Source organism: Coregonus lavaretus (assembly GCF_964263955.1).
Source record: "Coregonus lavaretus genome assembly, chromosome: 11".
Classification (NCBI taxonomy): Eukaryota; Metazoa; Chordata; class Actinopteri; order Salmoniformes; family Salmonidae; genus Coregonus; species Coregonus lavaretus.
In genome coordinates this window covers 53563404-53583761 of record NC_139998.1, presented here as the reverse complement: position 1 = coordinate 53583761, position 20358 = coordinate 53563404, and the positions used below count along the sequence as shown (strand labels likewise).

The following is a 20358-nucleotide window of genomic DNA, read 5'->3' as shown; positions in this document are numbered from 1 at the left end:
CTTCGCATTCCTGCTTCTCGCACCACAATGCTATGGGAGTCACTAGAGAAGGCTGTCAGAGGAGAGATGATGCTATTTTTAAATCAGTCGGTCTCGACATTCCTCCAGCGACGGGGGATATGACGCTGAAAACATAACGGAGGAGGAACTCATATATTAATATATATATATTAAAGGTCTTGACATCTGCGAGGGCTATCCTCTATACAAATGTAATCAATAATCTCTTTCCAAATGCGTGTGTCTTGCTTAAGAATTGTATCGTTGTATTTACATACATGCAGTCTCGCACTGAATGGTTTGACTCAAGCGAGGGGTCCCACCCACTTGATTGATAAAACCACCCACACAAATAGCTACACCCCCTTACTGTTTCCCCTGAGGACCATCCTCTGTTCAAGTTCAAATGGAAATGCTAGAGTAGGCTACACATTGGTTTTTGGAGTGGTTTTGGGGGGAGGAGGAGGGTGTGGTAGAAGTTAGTAGGGATTGATTTGTTTTTTAAATTGTATTTTCTTAGTAGTACAGAATTAGGAAGACCATGATTGATCGCACACTCCAGCACAATAGGTGGCGGCATGCACCTTAAACGTTTGTTTGCGGACCGCCATGATATCATAGAAGAAGAAGACGAAGAAGAAGAAGAAGAAGAAGAAGAAGAAGAAGAAGAAGAAGAAGAAGAAGAAGACATGCTATCTTTCTACCACAAGTCTGCATCTTATCAATATTAGGTGTACACACACTTTTACCAAATCAGTGGCCTTGTGGTTAGAGTGATTGGACGGTTGGGAGTTCGATCCCGAGCCGAGGCATATGAACAAAGACTGTAAAATGGGACCACTTCACACTCAGTATTAACCCATTCATGTCCATAATAAGCTTACTGATGGACAAAGTGTTTGTCTACAAGGTAAGTTTGTGATATTGTACTATATTTAGTCTCTGGACACAAGGGGTTACTGTTCTTTACACATTTCATGAATCACGTTATGCCCTCAGAACAGCCTAAATTATTTGGGGCATGGACTCTACTCCGGGCAAGGACTCTACAAGGTGTTCCACAGGGATGCTGGCCCATGTTGATTCCAATGCTTCCCACAAGTGTGTCAAGTTGGCTGGATGTCCTTTGGGTGGTGGACCATTATTGATACTCACAGGAAACTGTTGAGCGTGAAAAACCCAGCAGAGTTGCAGTTCCTGACACAAACCGGTGCGCCTGGCACCTACTACCATACCCCTTTAAAAGGCACTTAAATATTTTGTCTTGCCCATTCACCCTATGAATGGCACACATACACAATCCATGTCTCAATTGTCTCAAGGCTTAAAAATCCTTCTTTAACCTGTCTCCTCCCCTTCATCTACACTGATTTAAGTGGATTAAACAAGTGACATCAATAAGGGATCATAGCTTTCACCTGGATTCACCTGGTCAGTCATGGAAAGAGCAGGTGTTCTTCATGTTTTGTACACTCTGTGTATATATAAAAACAATATCTAAAGAAATCCACACACACACACACACACACACTAGACTAGAGTATATGCAGGATAAGCAAATCCAATGCAACTCAATGGAGAACTGCATTGTATATAGCCTGGACCAATATATAGCTCAGTGGCGACTCGTCATTCAGGGCAGGTGAGAGGCCCACCTGTTTTGAGCCCCACATTGTTAGCAAAAATAAAATAAAAATGTTGCCTGTTTTGCATGTTATTTTGGCATTAATACATGTCACATATCAGTTTGCAAACAATGTAAAAAATATATATTTGAGTTAATAAAGCCATATACAAACATGGTCTCTTTTTTGCTTTCTTCAGTAAGGCAGTTCCAAAAAGCAGGTGTTTCAGCCCAGCTCAGTGCTTTCTGCAGCCAGCGAGAAATACAGAGCGTAGGGGTTGGTAATGTTCTCTAGTTGCGCCGTGATTGGCTCAGTGTTCTGTCACTCATGGGGACACTAGTCACTGCCAAATCTAAGGGTAGAGCTCGAAAATTCAAGCCCCTTGGGTGCTGCCATAGAGTTACATTAGAAGTGCCCATCCAAGAAGGCTCAAGGTCATTGGCCACAGATAAAATGACGTAAAATTATGTTATATCTACAGTAGCTTTGATTGGACTGATCATGTAAACATCTTGATTTCTGCCGCGCTCAAAACAACTGTTAACTCTGAAAAACGAGCTCCAACTGGGAAAATACGTTTTGAACGGTCATCCAACTCGGAAATGTAAGTCGGGAACTCAGGCCTCTTTCTAGAGCTACGACCTGAAGATCACTGACGTCATCATGAGTTTCCAGTTGTCTTGAAAGCACCATAAATCCATAAAATGCTAAAGTTTGATGACAAAGTTTGATGACAAAATTTGCCCACAAAGGACCTCCACGCCACCTTCCTGTTCAAGTGAGCACAGCACAACAAGGTGAGTCCAAAAATGTATTGTACGCTGCTGCATAAATAATGTAATATTCCAGAGGGATATGTATACTGTAGCTAAGAAAATAATACTAAGTGTATGTTGTGTAGTAAGCTGTTAGTAGCCCATGTGCCTCACCCTAATCATTTGGTCTATTTTCCCCTCATAATTTCACCTACTGTTCTGACTTGGTGGTGAACATGTAGCCTATAACCTGTTTTAGAGAAATGTAATCATCTAATATTGTAAGAGCTTTCATTGTCTGATTATATGCCCCCTTTATTTATCCTACTGTTCTGACTTGGTGTAGAGGGAGAACACTGTAAGAACGGCCCATGTTGGAAGTGATGCAGACAATTACATTGATGGAAGTTACAATATCTGCAATAGTAAAGCTGATATACCCCCTAAAAAAAACTAAAAATGAAAAAAATTAAAAAGGTGAAAAAAAAAAAAAATGAAAAAAGAAAATAGAAATAAATCATAATTTAAATAAATAAAAACGGGCCATGTTCTGAATTCTGTCGCTGTACATTTCAAAATGTAGTTATATTGACTACGTCCATCCTAGCTCGCTCATTAATATCTTAATCAAAATTACGGATAGCCTCTTATCTGCTTGTCGTCCCCTTATGCCATAGTTTGAACATATCAATTGTCAGTAGAAACCACATCTGTTTAAGCAAGTCAGCCATATCAGCTATGTTTTTTTTAAAGGCAGTAAACGAAGCTGAATGAACTGTTTCGCTGCCAAACAAGGCTCCGCTGATAGCCAGGTGTAGCAGTGGTAAGGTGTTGGGACTGCTGTTGGTAATCTGCTGTTGGGACAGCTTTATGTAGGCCCTTACAGTTTGTGGGCACAGTTTGTCACCGTTATAGTGCAATTCATGTATTGTTTAGTGTTGTGTTGTATAGTAGCTTTGCTGGCATGCATCCCCAACATTTTTTTTTCGTTTGTCCCACCAAGATTTAAATGCTAAAATCACCACTGATATAGCTTTATAAAAACATAAAACAATATCTAAAGAAATCCACACTCTCTCTCTCTCACACACACACCCCTAGAGCAAATCCAGTATAAGCAAATTCAATGGAGGCTGGAGAGTGAGTCATTTTACAGTGTTCTCTCTTTCTCAGATCTTAAACATGTTCAAATCTTAATAACTGTCTGGAACAATATATATAAAAACAATATATAAAGAAATCCAGCCTGCTCTCTCTTTTTTTATAGAACCCTCTTGTGCAAAGCATACCTTACTTCAATGTTAAAGGGACATTTCAAAACACTAAACTCAGATATACCTAACTCAGTGGATCCCTGTGATCGGGTCAACTTCAAAGTCATTATCTCCAGCACCACCACTACATCATGTTTTGTAGTAAAAAATATAGAGGAATATAAGTGTTTCCAATGACATCATCAACCAATTAGTAGACAATTAGTAGGCAATGCCTCCTCATAATTGGTTCAAATCACACGATGCACACCAATGATGTAATTGGAAACACTTATCTTCCTCTTTTTTACTACAAAACATAGAAACGCGCCATTTTCACATATGTTGATGTTGGGGTGATGCTGGAGATGGTGAATATGAAGTTGACCCAATCACAGGGTTGGCTAACTCTGGAGATCCCTTCGGTCTCCACTTAGTTAGGTAGATCTGTGTTTAGTGTTTTTGCACTTTACTTGTGGAATGATCTCAAGAACTCTCTAAGGTTGGATGTTTTGGTGCCACTAGGGCAGTTCAGGCTGGTTGATGACTGTTTTACTGAGGAATGTGTTTGTTTTTCACATTTCTTGTAAATATTGTATGTTTTTATTGCCTTGGAATTGTAAACATTGCACATTTGTGTGCAGGGCTCCCTTGCAAAAGAGGCCTTGGTCTCAATGGGATTCCCTGCTAAATATAATAATAATAAGGTACAGTATAAGCAAAGATGTTTATATCTAACCCAAGATAGACCAAAACCTGTCGTTTCCATGGGAGCAAATAAATCATAGTGCGCTGAGATCCTTTTGGCGCGTTCTAAAATGTATTTGCATATTTCCGTTGGGGAACGCCTACTCTGTGAAGTGCGCGTGTGCAGTAACTCAATTCGCCCTTGCACTCCTTCTAAACAACGCTTTTTATTTTTTTACTTTGGCAACGGGTAAAGTCTACAAAATACAGTCCACTCTGTTTGTTACAGACTCTAGTTTTGGAAACAGAAATCTGTATGGCGATCAAATGTTTCATCGATGAGAAAATTAGCATAATATCGGCCAAAATATAATCCATCTCGCGCCATCTTCTCCCACTTGCCGGCCACTGGGCTTCCTCTCATCACCATCTTTGGTAGTGAGTGGAAGCGCCAACATATGCGTCACATTTATACATCCGGTGAAATATCTGGCTCATTGTTCTATCTATGGCATAAGCACAGAGTTTTCAAACCCAGGGGAACACATCGCGATACTTCCGGGAACGCGTGGCGAAGCAGACCAGACCGTTTGGCAAGTCAATGGGAGCAGTGGAAAATGTGTCCTTAGTTGTTAATATTCTCGAATTCTAAAGGCAAAACCTAGATTCGAGCCAGTGTCTTCATATCGCTTTCACATGCTAGTCGGAACTAGGAAACTCAGAAATGTCCGACTTGCTAATTCTTTGAACGCGGTACGTGATTAATTACAACCAGTTAGTAAGTGGGAAGTTTTCGAGTTTCCTAGTTCCGACTAGCACGTGAACGCGGCATTTGTAGCGGAACCTGTTATTACTACAAGCAACACGTGGTGGGAAAGGCCAACCGTTCTGAATTTATTTAGAAATACACGTCTTTGACGATATTGTTGTTTAGTCTGATGTCCTGGGGTTTCTTTGATTGAATGTTTAGTTTGTGGGAACTTTACAATTTTGTTTTTTTAAAACCTTTTGCTTATGAATTTAATCAATCTTTGACTGCGGCCTTTTTTATTTAAACGAAACCTTCCATATATGTTTGCCCATGGTAGAAGTGGTCAGAAAGTGTTTAATGATGACCTATTTTGCATACCCCACCCTACCATGAGACATCCGTGCACACCAATGAGTTGAGTTATATATTTGGGCTCAGAATAGGTAAAATAACAATATGCTTTTAAACAATTTAACTCTGAAATGTATTTCAAAATACATAAAGTAATTATGATCCCAACACAGATACTGGAGGTATGATATATAATTTCCTTCTTAAAATGTCCATGTGGCCTGTCTAGACACTAACTATGCTGACACCAAATTACACCAAACAGAATTTGTGGCACATTTTTATATTGTACTAAGGCTAGAGGACATGAATAGGTTGACCTAGACTGGTTGTAAGGCCCTGTGATAGACACGCGTCCTGTCCAGGGGGTGTACTTGTTCATCAAGCTGCCTCACGCTACAGAAACAGGAGATAAGCTCCTGCTCCATTGAGCCGTTTCATGCTTGCAAACTCTTACCACAGTCTGTTTCCTGTCATTTAATTTTACCCCAACTCCTGTAATCAGTCCAAGGATGCACCTCAAAAGTCCAAAGTGGCTTCCCTAATCTGCATTGTTACAAAAGAGGTGGACAAGTTAAAGCAAATGTCCTGAGAGTATCTATCATTACATGATAGTGCTTTCACTGTTTTCATTTAAATGCAGAATGAGGGAGAGGAAGCAATGTCCTCACAGCACTGCCATCCAGTGGACATTCATGGGTTATGACAAAGACACTTATCTTAGGTATAAAGGAAGCCTAAACCACCTGTCAGTGAACGCTGTAATTACATCACAACCTGCCACTGCCACCAAATGGGAGCAATACCTCAAATGTGGTTGAAAGACAGTCATGCACCACTGCGAGAGAATGGGCCGTTCAGTATGTACCGTTGCAAAATGTTTAGCCAAATGAACGCACCCCTGCTAAACAAAATTGTAATTGTGAAGCCCATTAAGAGAAAATAGATGCCTAAAGTTGAAAAATTGCATTTCAAAGTATTGACATTTACTTTATTTTAGTCATGAAGAAAATAATATACAAACAGTGATCCATCAATACGTGGCACTGACAATTTAGACTGGGTGGTTGGACTGGTTGGTTTAATTGTCAGGCGTTGATTTGATGCGGTTGTCGATCAGATTCTTGTCCAGTGTCTCAATCTGGAACCAGGGTCCATCTCCCTTCATTCTCATTTGCTTACGCACCTCTAGCTGTTGCAGTCTGCAGATACAAAAACAGGATTTGTTGACAAATGAATGTGTAGAGATTAAAAAGGCGTGTATTGTCCACAGTCTGTTTTCTTTCATATTTTCCTCATACAATAAAAGAAGAAAGGAATGCAAGCACTATGTTGCAAGAGGACCTAAATTTTAGGGCGGCAAACCAATTAGATACAGGCTATGCGGTCAGTGGCAGCTCATCACTGTGTGACACTCACCTCATCTCGCCCTTCTCAGCCTCAATCTGGATCAGAGCCATCATCTTCTCATAGTCTTTCACTGGGGAGTCATAGAAGGTCTGCGAGATCCACCTCGTGATAGGATGCTGCAAATACAGGGACAACAATAGGACTCACAATCAACTTTGCCCAAGTCTGATTGTAAGCAATCTCCAATGTCAATTTGTTGTTTAGGTTTATAGGCTAGATGATGCCATTTCATTTTCTGATAGAATGACTAGTCACTTCTGATAGATGCTAATAAGACATGGATTGTGATGAGCGAATAGAACCGCGACAACAAAGGGCTCGTAGTACCTTGTAATACTCCCAATGCTCAGGCTCATAGCCTTCAGGAATCTCAGCCAGCTCAGCTTCACCTTAAAAAATAGAATAATATATTCAGGTTAATTTCTCTTTTACTATGTTTCTCCATAAAAATTGATCATTTCTGAGCAATGGAAATATCGACACACACTTACCGACAAACACATTCACGGATGTCACAAAGACCGCAACTGGGATTCCAGTAAGCAGGACATAGAATTTCTAGAAATAAATTTGGGGTGTGAATAAGTTAGTAAATAATGTGGTTCAGTGCGGTGGACAGTTGTCCGTAAACCAAATATTTTGCAGTGATGTAAGTAGGCTAGTTCTAGTCTAGCCATTGATCATTACTCACAGTTCTATTACATTACACATAAGAGTCATTGGACAAAGGCGTCTTCTGTACAGGGGAGTTTTGTTAAGAGCCCCGACGCTTGGTCTGAACATTAACACGCACTGCTTGCGGTACGGTTTTGGAAGCATAAGGAACTTATATCTTTCATATCAGTGAGAAATAATTTTCAAAAAACAAAAAGGTTAAATTGATACACAAATTCATATAGTTAGTGTTCCCACACGGCCATATCTCCATGTTACAGCGCTTGTTTACGGGAAAACAGAGGCGACCACCTATGCTAATTAGCTATCTAACGTGCTCCGAACAACTGTATGTAAGCGTAACTTGGGAAGTGTATTTTCGTTGGATGGAGGCACCCATAGCTGTATGGATCTGTGCACAACTGCTACTGTTTTTTTTATTTGAAGGATTCTTTCTCCCTGATGAAAGATATGGTCCATATGTTTCGAAAGTTGACGTTTCTAAACGTTAAAACACAGCATCGGGATTGTAGTTCACATGAGCCAGTCTTGGGAGAAGCTAACCGCTGAAAACTGTAGAGAGAAGGCAGAATGGCGCCTAGAGTTTTCAGAGAACTAGTTCTAGTCTGAATAACTAAATACTTACCAATAACTGCAGAAACCTCCGGTCATAGAAGCCAGTGGGCTTGATGATAAACATCTGCTTCCCATGGCTTCCCCAGCGGACTGCCACTGCAAAGCAACGTTTCCAGGGATGTTAAACACTGCACAACATTATTTATGTGGGCATATAAAGCATTGCATTACTGTATGGCTGCACCTAGAGATGAAACGGTTGGAAAGGTTGCTAGTTAGTTGCCATTCAACTCGCTAACTATTGGTCAGTGTGGTGTCAAAAATGAAATTCTGTCATCACTGTGACACTTGGGTGAAAGAAAATGTAGTTGTTTTGGTGTGTGTTGTGCTAGCAAGGCTGTGTGTATTTAGCTTGGCTGCTAGCTTAGCAGCTATCATATGTCCACTAGACAGGTCAACAACATGTAAAGTTAATGAGCATCACAAGTCATTTGAAAACTATGAAAATCAATCAGTAAAATTAGATTTGTATGCTGTCGTTTGCAGTGGTGGCAAGAAGAGACACTTGAGAGAAGGATGGCTAACTAGGTCATGCCATGGCTAGCTAGTCAACTAGCAATGATAAGAATACGCTAGTAAGAAGCTAACGTTAGCCAGTCACACAGGACTAGCCACAAGGTCACAATAAGAAATAGCCACCACGAGGGAAGGTATTGTAGATTTTGGAAACGTGGAATACCATTTACCTTTATCTGTGCGTAGTGCAGTTCTGCTGAGCAAGTTCACCGCAGAATTCCCCGATTTTAGAGGATTTAGCCTGGCTGCAAAAGCAGCAGCAGACCGAATGACACTCATGCCCACCATCGCTACTGAGGGCAAGCAGTTTGGCAGACGCTTCTGTGATTGGTCTGACCATGTGAAGTCGAAGCAGACATATTTACTAAGGGAAAACGTATGCGAATAAGAATATAACAAAATGAAGAATTATGTAAATATTTAATTTCCAAGATGTTGCTTTTTTTGTTCATGATTCAAATTGCTAAAAGTATTTATGTTTTATTTTTTATGATGCATTCTGGGTAGAGCATTATTGCAAAGATGGCGGCGACCTCAACAGGACGTGTTTTGACACTTTGCAGACAGTTTCAAAACGCTTTTAGGATATCTACACCCTTATCAGCTCAACAGTCTAATCTGACTTTGACCAAATCTCAGTCTTATCCTCACAGGTAAGAATCTAAACTCTACAGTTTATCCTTAAGGTCCAAGGACCGTATGTTATTTAGACAGGCTCTGGCAGCCAAAACAGCCAAATACTCGATCTAAATGTGAATCGATTCTCAATTGCGATATTGTTCTAAAAACATAAAGACCTTTACTTTCATATCACATCAAAATAATTTCACAAATGCAAAATATGCACAACAGGAGGTTGGTGGAACCTTCATTGAGGAGGACGGGATCATAGTAATGACTTGAATGGAATGGTATCAAACACATGGTTTCCATATGTTTGATACCATTCCATTGACGCCATTCCAGTCATTATTATGAGCCGTCCTCCCCTCAGGTGTTCAGCGCATGTTAGATAGCTAATTAGCACAGGTGGTCACTCTGTCTTCGGTCTGTCTTCTGTAAACACGTGCAGTAACATATGACCGTGTGCGAACCCTTACCCTATAAAGGTGTGTATCAATTTAATCTATGTTTTATGCTTCCAAAACCGTCCCGCAAGCAATGCATGTTAATATTCAGATTGAGCGTAGGGGCTCTTAACAAAACTCCCCTGTACAGATGATGCCTTCGTCCAATGACTCTTATGTGTAATGTAATGGAACTGAGAGTCATGATCAAGGGCTATCACCACTATGGCTGATATGTAATGCAATGGCTAGGATGCTGATGAATGTATTTTACAATGTACCTGAATCTGCTGTGGTCCCCTCTGTTAGGTTAATATCTCCTCTTTTGAGCTTAAGTTGGCACTGTCATGTGGGCCTTGTCCGTCAGTGTCGGCCTCTGCACACAACCATCAGCAGGAGAGGACTTGAGGAGTTTTTCGACATACCTGAAAACTGGGGGGAGTCAACCGTGAAGTCAGGTTAGCCCTTTGATAGTATATCTGATCACCAAAGCAAAGCTTTATTTTTTTAAATACATTTCCTCTGACTAAGGGACTGGTAAGTATCTGAGTGTGGCATTGATTATTTTCATGATTAATTGTAGGAGCACCATGGACGGCCAAGCAACTAAGGACAAAAAGTAATGAAGACTTACACAAGCTCTGGTATGTGGTGAATGTTGACATAGACTACGTTTACATGCATAATAATAATTAGATATTCAACTGATTATGGCAGAAGGCCGAGCATGGCATTAGCCATGTGAACAACTTACTCTGCTTATCTTAATCTGCGTAAGGTCATAATCGAAGTAAGCATACGCTGATTAAAACACCTGGTTTTCTGATTAATCTTTCAAATGATTAGGACATGTAAACAGATTTAATTGGCTTTCCAGCAGTGTGTTTGATCTGTGCATCTGCCAGCACCAGGTAGCGCAAGCCTCCCTCTTATGCGCGAGTGAAGTGCGTTCAGAAAACCTGAAAGGATGTATCTTATAGTTATGTTCGAACTCAGAATCAAATAGTCTTCACAAAAATAACATGGTCGCTGTGGTAGAACGTTTATTTTGATTGCCAATTTTCTGCACTTTTCGGATGTGTCCATGTAAACAGGATTATTAAGGAAATCGTTCTTCGGCCAAAGCATGTAAACATTTAAAACATACTATTATATTAACCTGACTATCACAATAATCGGATCATTGTGTGCATGTAACCGTGCTCATTGAATAAAGAACACTGACCTCCAGAATGAATGTCCATAAACTAAATGGAGAAAATCTTGTGTTCAATGTTCTCACAGGTATGTGCTCCTGAAAGAGAAGAACATGCTGCTTACAACTGAGCAGGAGTCCAAAAGGCAAAGAATTCAGATGCCAAGTCCAGATCGACTTAGGAAGGTAGAGATGACCAGGCTCACCATTATTAAAGATCTGGAAATATTTCTAGTAGGGCATAGGTAGTAATACAAGAATTTCAAAGGGGAAGGATTAATGTCAATGACAGCTATCAATGGGTCTCTTTTGGAGAAGTGTTATTGGTCCAACTAGTACCTTAAATATGAATGCAAATACTCCAGTCCACACAGAAATTGAGACAACCCTTATCTCCTCAGATTGAAAGGTCCATGAACAGACTGGACACAGTGGTGAAGGAGAGAGAAGACGCCCTCCGTCTGCTCCAGACAGGCCAGGAGAGAGCAAGGCCGGGGGCCTGGAGAAAGGACGTCTTTGGACGGGTCTACTGGTACGGAGCTTCCATACACAACAACCCACCTTGATACAATATCTCTTTCCGCAACCAAATGTTGCTTTCACCTTACTGTCCTTGTTTCCCATTCAATTTTCAAGCATACTGTACAAAATGTAGCATGTTAGCATGGCCTACATTGAGTGAAGTGAACCATCTTTGGAAAACTATCAGGGTTGAGGAATTAAGTACTCAAGGCAAACAAAGGCAGTTCTCCCAAAAATATTAAACGTTACTTCATAGGTGTCAAATGGCAAGTTTCAATGTCATTGCTCACTCTGCGATCATTGTATTTTTTCTAGGTACCGGTTTAGAGAGCATGCCCTTCCTTGGTACATGAACAAGAGATACAAACGCAAACGTTTCTACACACCCCTATTTGTCACCCCCCACATGAGGTAAGAAAAATCGTTCATGTATTCATTTATAACAGTGTACAATATGAGAACCTCCAAGCAGAACACTTAACCATGTCACATCTTGCATAATTCTTGTCCTGGGTCAGCTTCAACTTCACAAGGGCAAAAGCACTCGTCTGTTGTCACAAGTAGTCTTGTTTATTTTGTCCAGGCTTCGTCTAGAGAAACACCTCCGCGCTAAGACCAGAAAGCAGAATGGAGAGAGACAAAAGCAAGCCAGGCTCCAGGAGAAGTTTCCCCAAATGAAGTCCCAGTCATCATGAGACCATTAATGACCAATAAACATCATTCTCCCTTCTGCCATTGATTGGAGCTTGTGACTGTACCTACATTAATTTACCCCCTGTTTTTTGCATAAATATGTCTGTCATCAGCATTTATTTGATGTTGGTAGACTGTAGCATTTGTATGTCTTCCTCTGTATCGTGACGCCTTGACTTTGGTTATATGGTTATTAATATTAAAGTGATTAAACCACAGAAATGTAAATATCCTTGAACATAACTTAACATTTTCAATTTGAAAGATTGCACCAAGAATAAATTGTGGGTGAATAAATATTAATCAATCTAACTTTTGGACTGCTGCAAGCCCTTTCCATTAATTATGTCACTGCAGGTATTCTGAACAGAATCTTTTTCATACCTTTTTGACTACTCAGACAAGTGTGATAAACTATAATTATGAAAGTGAACGTTGTCTAACGTAAATGTTCGAGTTGTACACCTTCAACACTTGAACTTCGATACCATTACAGGAATGGTCAATGGTGAAAACCCTACAAGAGACATTAGAATAGGTTTGTTTGTGTAAAGTGGTGTGAAGTACTTAAGTGAAAATTATTTCAAGTACTACTTAAGTAGTTTTTTGGGGTATCTGTACTTTTAACTATTTATATTTTTGACAACTAACTTTTACTTCACTACATTCCTAAAGAAAATAATGTACTTTTTACTCCATACATTTTCCCTGACACCCAAAAGCAGTACAGAAAATGGTCTAATTCACACACTTATCAAGAGAACATCCCTGGTCATCTCTACTGCCTCTGATCTAGCAGACTCACTAAACACGAATGCTTCGTTTATAAATGATGTCTGAATGTTGGAGTATGCCCCTGGCTATCCTTAAATTTACAAAATAACACAATTGTGTCGTCTACTTTGCTTAATATAAGGAATTTGAAATGATTTATACTTCTACTTTTGATAATTAAGTATATTTGAGCAATTACATTTACTTTTGATACTTTCAAACCAAATACTTTTACTGGGTGAATTTCACATTTACTTGAGTCATACTGTTGGAAACTGACTAAATTAGTCCTTTTTCAGCCACTGTTTGTTTTGGACATTTTTTGAATTGTTTTATAAAATGTGTTTGACAGGGACAATGCACTGTATTTCTGTAAATGTGCCAGAATTAGGCATTGTGATGTAACAAAGATAGCTGATGATGTAATGAAAACAGACAGTTAAATATGTGTGTGTAGAGCTGTTGCCCATTTGCTCTGGAAATGATGACCACACCTACTGGTCAAAAGGAGTGAATTGCACCTCCAATGGAAGCCAATAATAAGGTATGGAATCATGTCTTTGAATGCTATACTTCATAGTCATTATTTCTATAGCCCTGCAGCTTGCAGTATTTTGAAGGACATAGGCAAGGGGAAATTATGCTTTGGTTAATATGGTCAAATGTAGTAGCCATAGGCCTACACCTTCAAGCTGAGTTGGGCATACTTGATATAAAATAAAATAAATGTCACATAGATGTCCTTAAATTAGACAACAGAACTGAACAGTTGTAGCCCGCTGGTAGTGGTAGGCGTCTGGCTGTGATCGCTGACCCCTTTAACAGTGAATAGGGGCAACTTACTTGCAGTGTTTAGGCTTGTTTACTAGGTCAAGTAGTGTATTGGGGTAGGCTATGTGCAGCATGGACATACAGGAATCCACTCTGTAGCCGCTGAACTCACCTTGGCCATGAGCGCTATGAACTACAGCTATTGCATCACCTACAAGACTGTTCACAGATTCACGTTGACCACAGAATCTGACTGATAATCTTAATAGAAATGGAAGCTTATTTGTTTGAGATTTTTACTGGACAACCTACACTTGTCGGATGGGCTAATCCATAGAAATAAAATGTGATCTTGGATCTTGAACTCCCCTAGCTGTAAATAGATCCTGTACCAGGCCACCCACCCTACTGGTGTAAATAGATCCTGAACCAGACCACCCATCCTACTGGTGTAAATAGATCCTGAACCAGGCCACCCATCCTACTGGTGTAAATAGATCCTGAACCAGGCCACCCATCCTACTGGTGTAAATAGATCCTGAACCAGACCACCCATCTTACTGATGTAAATAGATCCTGAACCAGGCCACCCATCCTACTGGGGTAAATAGATCCTGAACCAGGCCACCCATCCTACTGGTGTAAATAGATCCTGAACCAGACCACCCATCCTACTGGTGTAAATAGATCCTGAACCAGGCCACCCATCCTACTGGTGTAAATAGATCCTGAACCAGGCCACCCATCCTACTGGTGTAAATAGATCCTGAACCAGACCACCCATCCTACTGGTGTAAATAGATCCTGAACCAGGCCACCCATCCTACTGGGGTAAATAGATCCTGAACCAGGCCTCCCATCCTAGTGGTGTAAATAGATCCTGAACCAGACCACCCATCCTACTGGTGTAAATAGATCCTGAACCAGACCACCCATCCTACTGGGGTAAATAGATCCTTAACCAGAACACCCATCCTACTGGGGTAAATAGATTGTGAACCAGACCACCCATCCTACTGGTGTAAATAGATCCTGAACCAGGCCACCCATCCTACTGGGGTAAATAGATCCTGAACCAGGCCTCCCATCCTAGTGGTGTAAATAGATCCTGAACCAGACCACCCATCCTACTGGTGTGAATAGATCCTGAACCAGACCACCCATCCTACTGGGGTAAATAGATCCTGTACCAGGCCACCCACCCAACTGGTGTAAATAGATCCTGAACCAGACCACCCATCCTACTGGTGTAAATAGATCCTGAACCAGGCCACCCATCCTACTGGTGTAAATAGATCCTGAACCAGGCCACCCATCCTACTGGTGTAAATAGATCCTGAACCAGGCCACCCATCCTACTGGTGTAAATAGATCCTGAACCAGGCCACCCATCCTACTGGTGTAAATAGATCCTGAACCAGACCACCCATCCTACTGGTGTAAATAGATCCTGAACCAGACCACCCATCCTACTGGTGTAAATAGATCCTGAACCAGGCCACCCATCCTACTGGGGTAAATAGATCCTGAACCAGGCCACCCATCCTACTGGTGTAAATAGATCCTGAACCAGGCCACCCATCCTACTGGTGTAAATAGATCCTGAACCAGGCCACCCATCCTACTGGTGTAAATAGATCCTGAACCAGGCCACCCATCCTACTGGTGTAAATAGATCCTGAACCAGGCCACCCATCCTACTGGGGTAAATAGATCCTGAACCAGGCCACCCATCCTACTGGGGTAAATAGATCCTGAACCAGGCCACCCATCCTACTGGTGTAAATAGATCCTGAACCAGACCACCCATCCTACTGGTGTAAATAGATCCTGAACCAGGCCACCCATCCTACTGGTGTAAATAGATCCTGAACCAGACCACCCATCCTACTGGTGTAAATAGATCCTGAACCAGACCACCCATCCTACTGGTGTAAATAGATCCTGAACCAGGCCACCCATCCTACTGGGGTAAATAGATCCTGAACCAGGCCTCCCATCCTAGTGGTGTAGATAGATCCTGAACCAGACCACCCATCCTACTGGTGTAAATAGATCCTGAACCAGACCACCCATCCTACTGGGGTAAATAGATCCTTAACCAGAACACCCATCCTACTGGGGTAAATAGATCCTTAACCAGAACACCCATCCTACTGGGGTAAATAGATCCTGAACCAGACCACCCATCCTACTGGTGTAAATAGATCCTGAACCAGGCCACCCATCCTACTGGGGTAAATAGATCCTGAACCAGGCCTCCCATCCTAGTGGTGTAAATAGATCCTGAACCAGACCACCCATCCTACTGGTGTAAATAGATCCTGAACCAGACCACCCATCCTACTGGGGTAAATAGATCCTGAACCAGGCCACCCATCCTACTGGGGTAAATAGATCCTGAACCAGGCCACCCATCCTACTGGGATAAATAGATCCTGAACAGGCCACCCATCCTACTGGGGTAAATAGATCCTGAACCAGGCCACCCATCCTACTGGGGTAAATAGATCCTGAACCAGACCACCCACCCTACTGGGGTAAATAGATCCTGAACCCGACCACCCATCCTACTGGGGTAAATAGATCCTGAACCAGACCACCCATCCTACTGGTGTAAATAGATCCTGAACCAGGCCACCCATCCTACTGGTGTAAATAGATCCTGAACCAGGCCACCCATCCTACTGGTGTAAATAGATCCTGAACCAGGCCACCCATCCTACTGGTGTAAATAGATCCTGAACCAGGCCACCCATCCTACTGGTGTAAATAGATCCTGAACCAGACCACCCATCCTACTGGTGTAAATAGATCCTGAACCAGACCACCCATCCTACTGGTGTAAATAGATCCTGAACCAGGCCACCCATCCTACTGGGGTAAATAGATCCTGAACCAGGCCACCCATCCTACTGGTGTAAATAGATCCTGAACCAGGCCACCCATCCTACTGGTGTAAATAGATCCTGAACCAGGCCACCCATCCTACTGGTGTAAATAGATCCTGAACCAGGCCACCCATCCTACTGGTGTAAATAGATCCTGAACCAGGCCACCCATCCTACTGGGGTAAATAGATCCTGAACCAGGCCACCCATCCTACTGGGGTAAATAGATCCTGAACCAGGCCACCCATCCTACTGGTGTAAATAGATCCTGAACCAGACCACCCATCCTACTGGTGTAAATAGATCCTGAACCAGGCCACCCATCCTACTGGTGTAAATAGATCCTGAACCAGACCACCCATCCTACTGGTGTAAATAGATCCTGAACCAGACCACCCATCCTACTGGTGTAAATAGATCCTGAACCAGGCCACCCATCCTACTGGGGTAAATAGATCCTGAACCAGGCCTCCCATCCTAGTGGTGTAGATAGATCCTGAACCAGACCACCCATCCTACTGGTGTAAATAGATCCTGAACCAGACCACCCATCCTACTGGGGTAAATAGATCCTTAACCAGAACACCCATCCTACTGGGGTAAATAGATCCTTAACCAGAACACCCATCCTACTGGGGTAAATAGATCCTGAACCAGACCACCCATCCTACTGGTGTAAATAGATCCTGAACCAGGCCACCCATCCTACTGGGGTAAATAGATCCTGAACCAGGCCTCCCATCCTAGTGGTGTAAATAGATCCTGAACCAGACCACCCATCCTACTGGTGTAAATAGATCCTGAACCAGACCACCCATCCTACTGGGGTAAATAGATCCTGAACCAGGCCACCCATCCTACTGGGGTAAATAGATCCTGAACCAGGCCACCCATCCTACTGGGATAAATAGATCCTGAACAGGCCACCCATCCTACTGGGGTAAATAGATCCTGAACCAGGCCACCCATCCTACTGGGGTAAATAGATCCTGAACCAGACCACCCACCCTACTGGGGTAAATAGATCCTGAACCCGACCACCCATCCTACTGGGGTAAATAGATCCTGAACCAGACCACCCATCCTACTGGTGTAAATAGATCCTGAACCAGGCCACCCATCCTACTGGGGTAAATAGATCCTGAACCAGGCCACCCATCCTACTGGGGTAAATAGATCCTGAACCCGGCCACCCATCCGACTGGGGTAAATAGATCCTGAACCAGGCCACCCATCCTACTGGGGTAAATAGATCCTGAACCAGGCCACCCATCCTACTGGTGTAAATAGATCCTGAACCAGGCCATCCATCCTACTGGGGTAAATAGATCCTGAACCAGGCCATCCATCCTACTGGGGTAAATAGATCCTGAACCAGGCCACACATCCTACTGGGGTAAATAGATCCTGAACCAGGCCACCCACCCTACTGGGGTAAATAGATACTGAACCAGGCCACCCACCCTACTGGTGTAAATAGATCCTGAACCAGGGCACCCATCCTACTGGGGTAAATAGATCCTGAACCAGGCCACCCATCCTACTGGGGTAAATAGATCCTGAACCAGGCCACCCATCCTACTGGGGTAAATAGATCCTTAACCAGAACACCCATCCTACTGGGGTAAATAGATCCTGAACCAGACCACCCATCCTACTGGTGTAAATAGATCCTGAACCAGGCCACCCATCCTACTGGGGTAAATAGATCCTGAACCAGGCCACCCATCCTACTGGTGTAAATAGATCCTGAACCAGGCCACTCATCCTACTGGTGTAAATAGATCCTGAACCAGGCCACTCATCCTACTGGGGTAAATAGATCCTGAACCAGACCACCCATCCTACTGGTGTAAATAGATCCTGAACCAGGCCACCCATCCTACTGGTGTAAATAGATCCTGAACCAGACCACCCATCCTACTGGGGTAAATAGATCCTGAACCAGGCCACTCATTCTACTGGGGTAAATAGATCCTGAACCAGGCCACCCAGCCTACTGGGGTAAATAGATCCTGAACCAGGCCACCCATCCTACTGGGGTAAATAGATCCTGAACCAGGCCACCCATCCTACTGGTGTAAATAGATCCTGAACCAGGCCACTCATCCTACTGGTGTAAATAGATCCTGAACCAGGCCACTCATCCTACTGGGGTAAATAGATCCTGAACCAGACCACCCATCCTACTGGTGTAAATAGATCCTGAACCAGGCCACCCATCCTACTGGTGTAAATAGATCCTGAACCAGACCACCCATCCTACTGGGGTAAATAGATCCTGAACTAGGCCACCCATTCTACTGGGTAAATAGATCCTGAACCAGGCCACCCATCCTACTGATGTAAATAGACCCTGAACCAGGCCACCCAGCCTACTGGGGTAAATAGATCCTGAACCAGGCCACCCATCCTACTGGGGTAAATAGATCCTGAACCAGGCCACCCATCCTACTGGGGTAAATAGATCCTGAACTAGGCCACCCAGCCTACTGGTGTAAATAGATCCTGAACCAGGCCACCCAGCCTACTGGGGTAAATAGATCCTGAACCAGGCCACCCATCCTACTGGGGTAAATAGATCCTGAACCAGGCCACCCATCCTACTGGGGTAAATAGATCCTGAACCAGGCCACCCATCCTACTGGGGTAAATAGATCCTGAACCAGGCCACCCATCCTACTGGGGTAAATAGATCCTGAACCAGGCCACCCATCCTACTGGTGTAAATAGATCCTGAACCAGACCACCCATCCTACTGGGGTAAATAGATCCTGAACCAGACCACCCATCCTACTGGGGTAAATAGATCCTGAACCAGGCCACCCATCCTACTGGTGTAAATAGATCCTGAACCAGACCACCCATCCTACTGCGGTAAATAGATCCTGAACCAGACCACCCATCCTACTGGGGTAAATAGATATGGGCTCCATATGATAAGGTACAGTATGTGTCTATATATGGTCTCTATATGAAAAGGTACAGTATGTGTCTATAGATGGTCTCTATTTGACAAGGTACAGTATGTGTCTATAGATGGTCTCTATATGACAAGGTATATGTCTGTTGATGTCATGGTACCCTCCTAACATTCTCTTATTCCAAATGTTCTAATCAGTGCTTGACTTGGACTGAAAAAGGTGCCGGTACTCATTTTGGGTGCCCGTACTATTTATATTTGCATATATATATATTTTTTTAACTGTTTCTCTATTTTATCTTATGCACTTTGAGATTATTCTTGTGTAATGAAAAGCACTTTACAAATATAATAAATTATAGTTATTATTATATTTAGGTGCAGGAGTTCCACAATACTTTTGAGCTTATACTATAAGAGGAACAGGAGCTCAAGCAGTCGAAGATTTGAGGTGATGGTATTCATCACCGGTGAGCTCCTGCCTAAGTCAAGCACTGGTTCTAATATACAAAATAGCGGTCCTCTGTAGCTCAGCTGGTAGAGCACGGCGCTTGTAACGCCAAGGTAGTGGGTTCGATCCCCGGGACCACCCATACACAAAATAAAATGTATGCACGCATGACTGTAAGTCGCTTTGGATAAAAGCGTCTGCTAAATGGCATATTATTAAATAAAAAAAACATGTTTATCCTTGTGAAAAAGTGGGCTGGTCAAACATGAAATCTCCTGAAAACTAAGAAAATTGATTGGATCCATTAAGATTATTTTATTTTATTAATTTATTTAACCTTTATTTAACCAGGTAAGCCAGTTGAGAACAAGTTCTCATTTACAACTGCGACCTGGCCAAGATAAAGCAAAGCAGTGCGGTAAAAACAACAACA

General features: G+C 42.5%; 2 protein-coding genes across 2 annotated transcripts; one reads left to right on the top strand and one right to left on the bottom strand.

Annotated features, from left to right (window-relative positions):
* Nucleotides 1-6399: 6399 nt before the first annotated feature.
* LOC311136830 (NADH dehydrogenase [ubiquinone] 1 beta subcomplex subunit 5, mitochondrial-like) lies at nucleotides 6400-8942 on the bottom strand. The gene is made up of 6 exons (XM_084171118.1): nucleotides 8809-8942; nucleotides 8133-8218; nucleotides 7324-7390; nucleotides 7160-7221; nucleotides 6842-6948; nucleotides 6400-6624 (listed from the first exon to the last, which is right to left on the bottom strand). Exons 1-6 carry the CDS (start codon nucleotides 8924-8926, stop codon nucleotides 6504-6506), a joined length of 561 nt encoding a protein of 186 aa, XP_084027244.1. The 5' UTR covers nucleotides 8927-8942; the 3' UTR covers nucleotides 6400-6503.
* A 205-nt stretch (nucleotides 8943-9147) lies between these two features.
* LOC311136829 (large ribosomal subunit protein uL29m-like) lies at nucleotides 9148-12427 on the top strand. Its single transcript, XM_084171117.1, has 7 exons — nucleotides 9148-9291; nucleotides 10015-10163; nucleotides 10289-10349; nucleotides 10990-11086; nucleotides 11302-11432; nucleotides 11738-11833; nucleotides 12006-12427. Exons 1-7 carry the CDS (start codon nucleotides 9161-9163, stop codon nucleotides 12115-12117), a joined length of 777 nt encoding a protein of 258 aa, XP_084027243.1. The 5' UTR covers nucleotides 9148-9160; the 3' UTR covers nucleotides 12118-12427.
* The last annotated feature ends 7931 nt before the right edge of the window (nucleotides 12428-20358 follow it).

Bases quoted from the DNA above. Each gene is read 5' to 3' on its own strand.
- LOC311136830 (XM_084171118.1), bottom strand. From the start codon at position 8,926: ATGGTGGGCATGAGTGTCATTCGGTCTGCTGCTGCTTTTGCAGCCAGG. The intron at 7,391-8,132 runs GTAAGTATTTAG...ATTTATTTCTAG, and splicing joins GGAGGTTTCTGCAGTTATTG to AAATTCTATGTCCTGCTTAC. The intron at 7,222-7,323 runs GTAAGTGTGTGT...CTATTTTTTAAG, and splicing joins ATCCGTGAATGTGTTTGTCG to GTGAAGCTGAGCTGGCTGAG.
- LOC311136829 (XM_084171117.1), top strand. From the start codon at position 9,161: ATGGCGGCGACCTCAACAGGACGTGTTTTGACACTTTGCAGACAGTTT. The intron at 10,164-10,288 runs GTTAGCCCTTTG...GATTAATTGTAG, and splicing joins GGAGTCAACCGTGAAGTCAG to GAGCACCATGGACGGCCAAG. The intron at 11,433-11,737 runs GTACGGAGCTTC...TATTTTTTCTAG, and splicing joins GTCTTTGGACGGGTCTACTG to GTACCGGTTTAGAGAGCATG.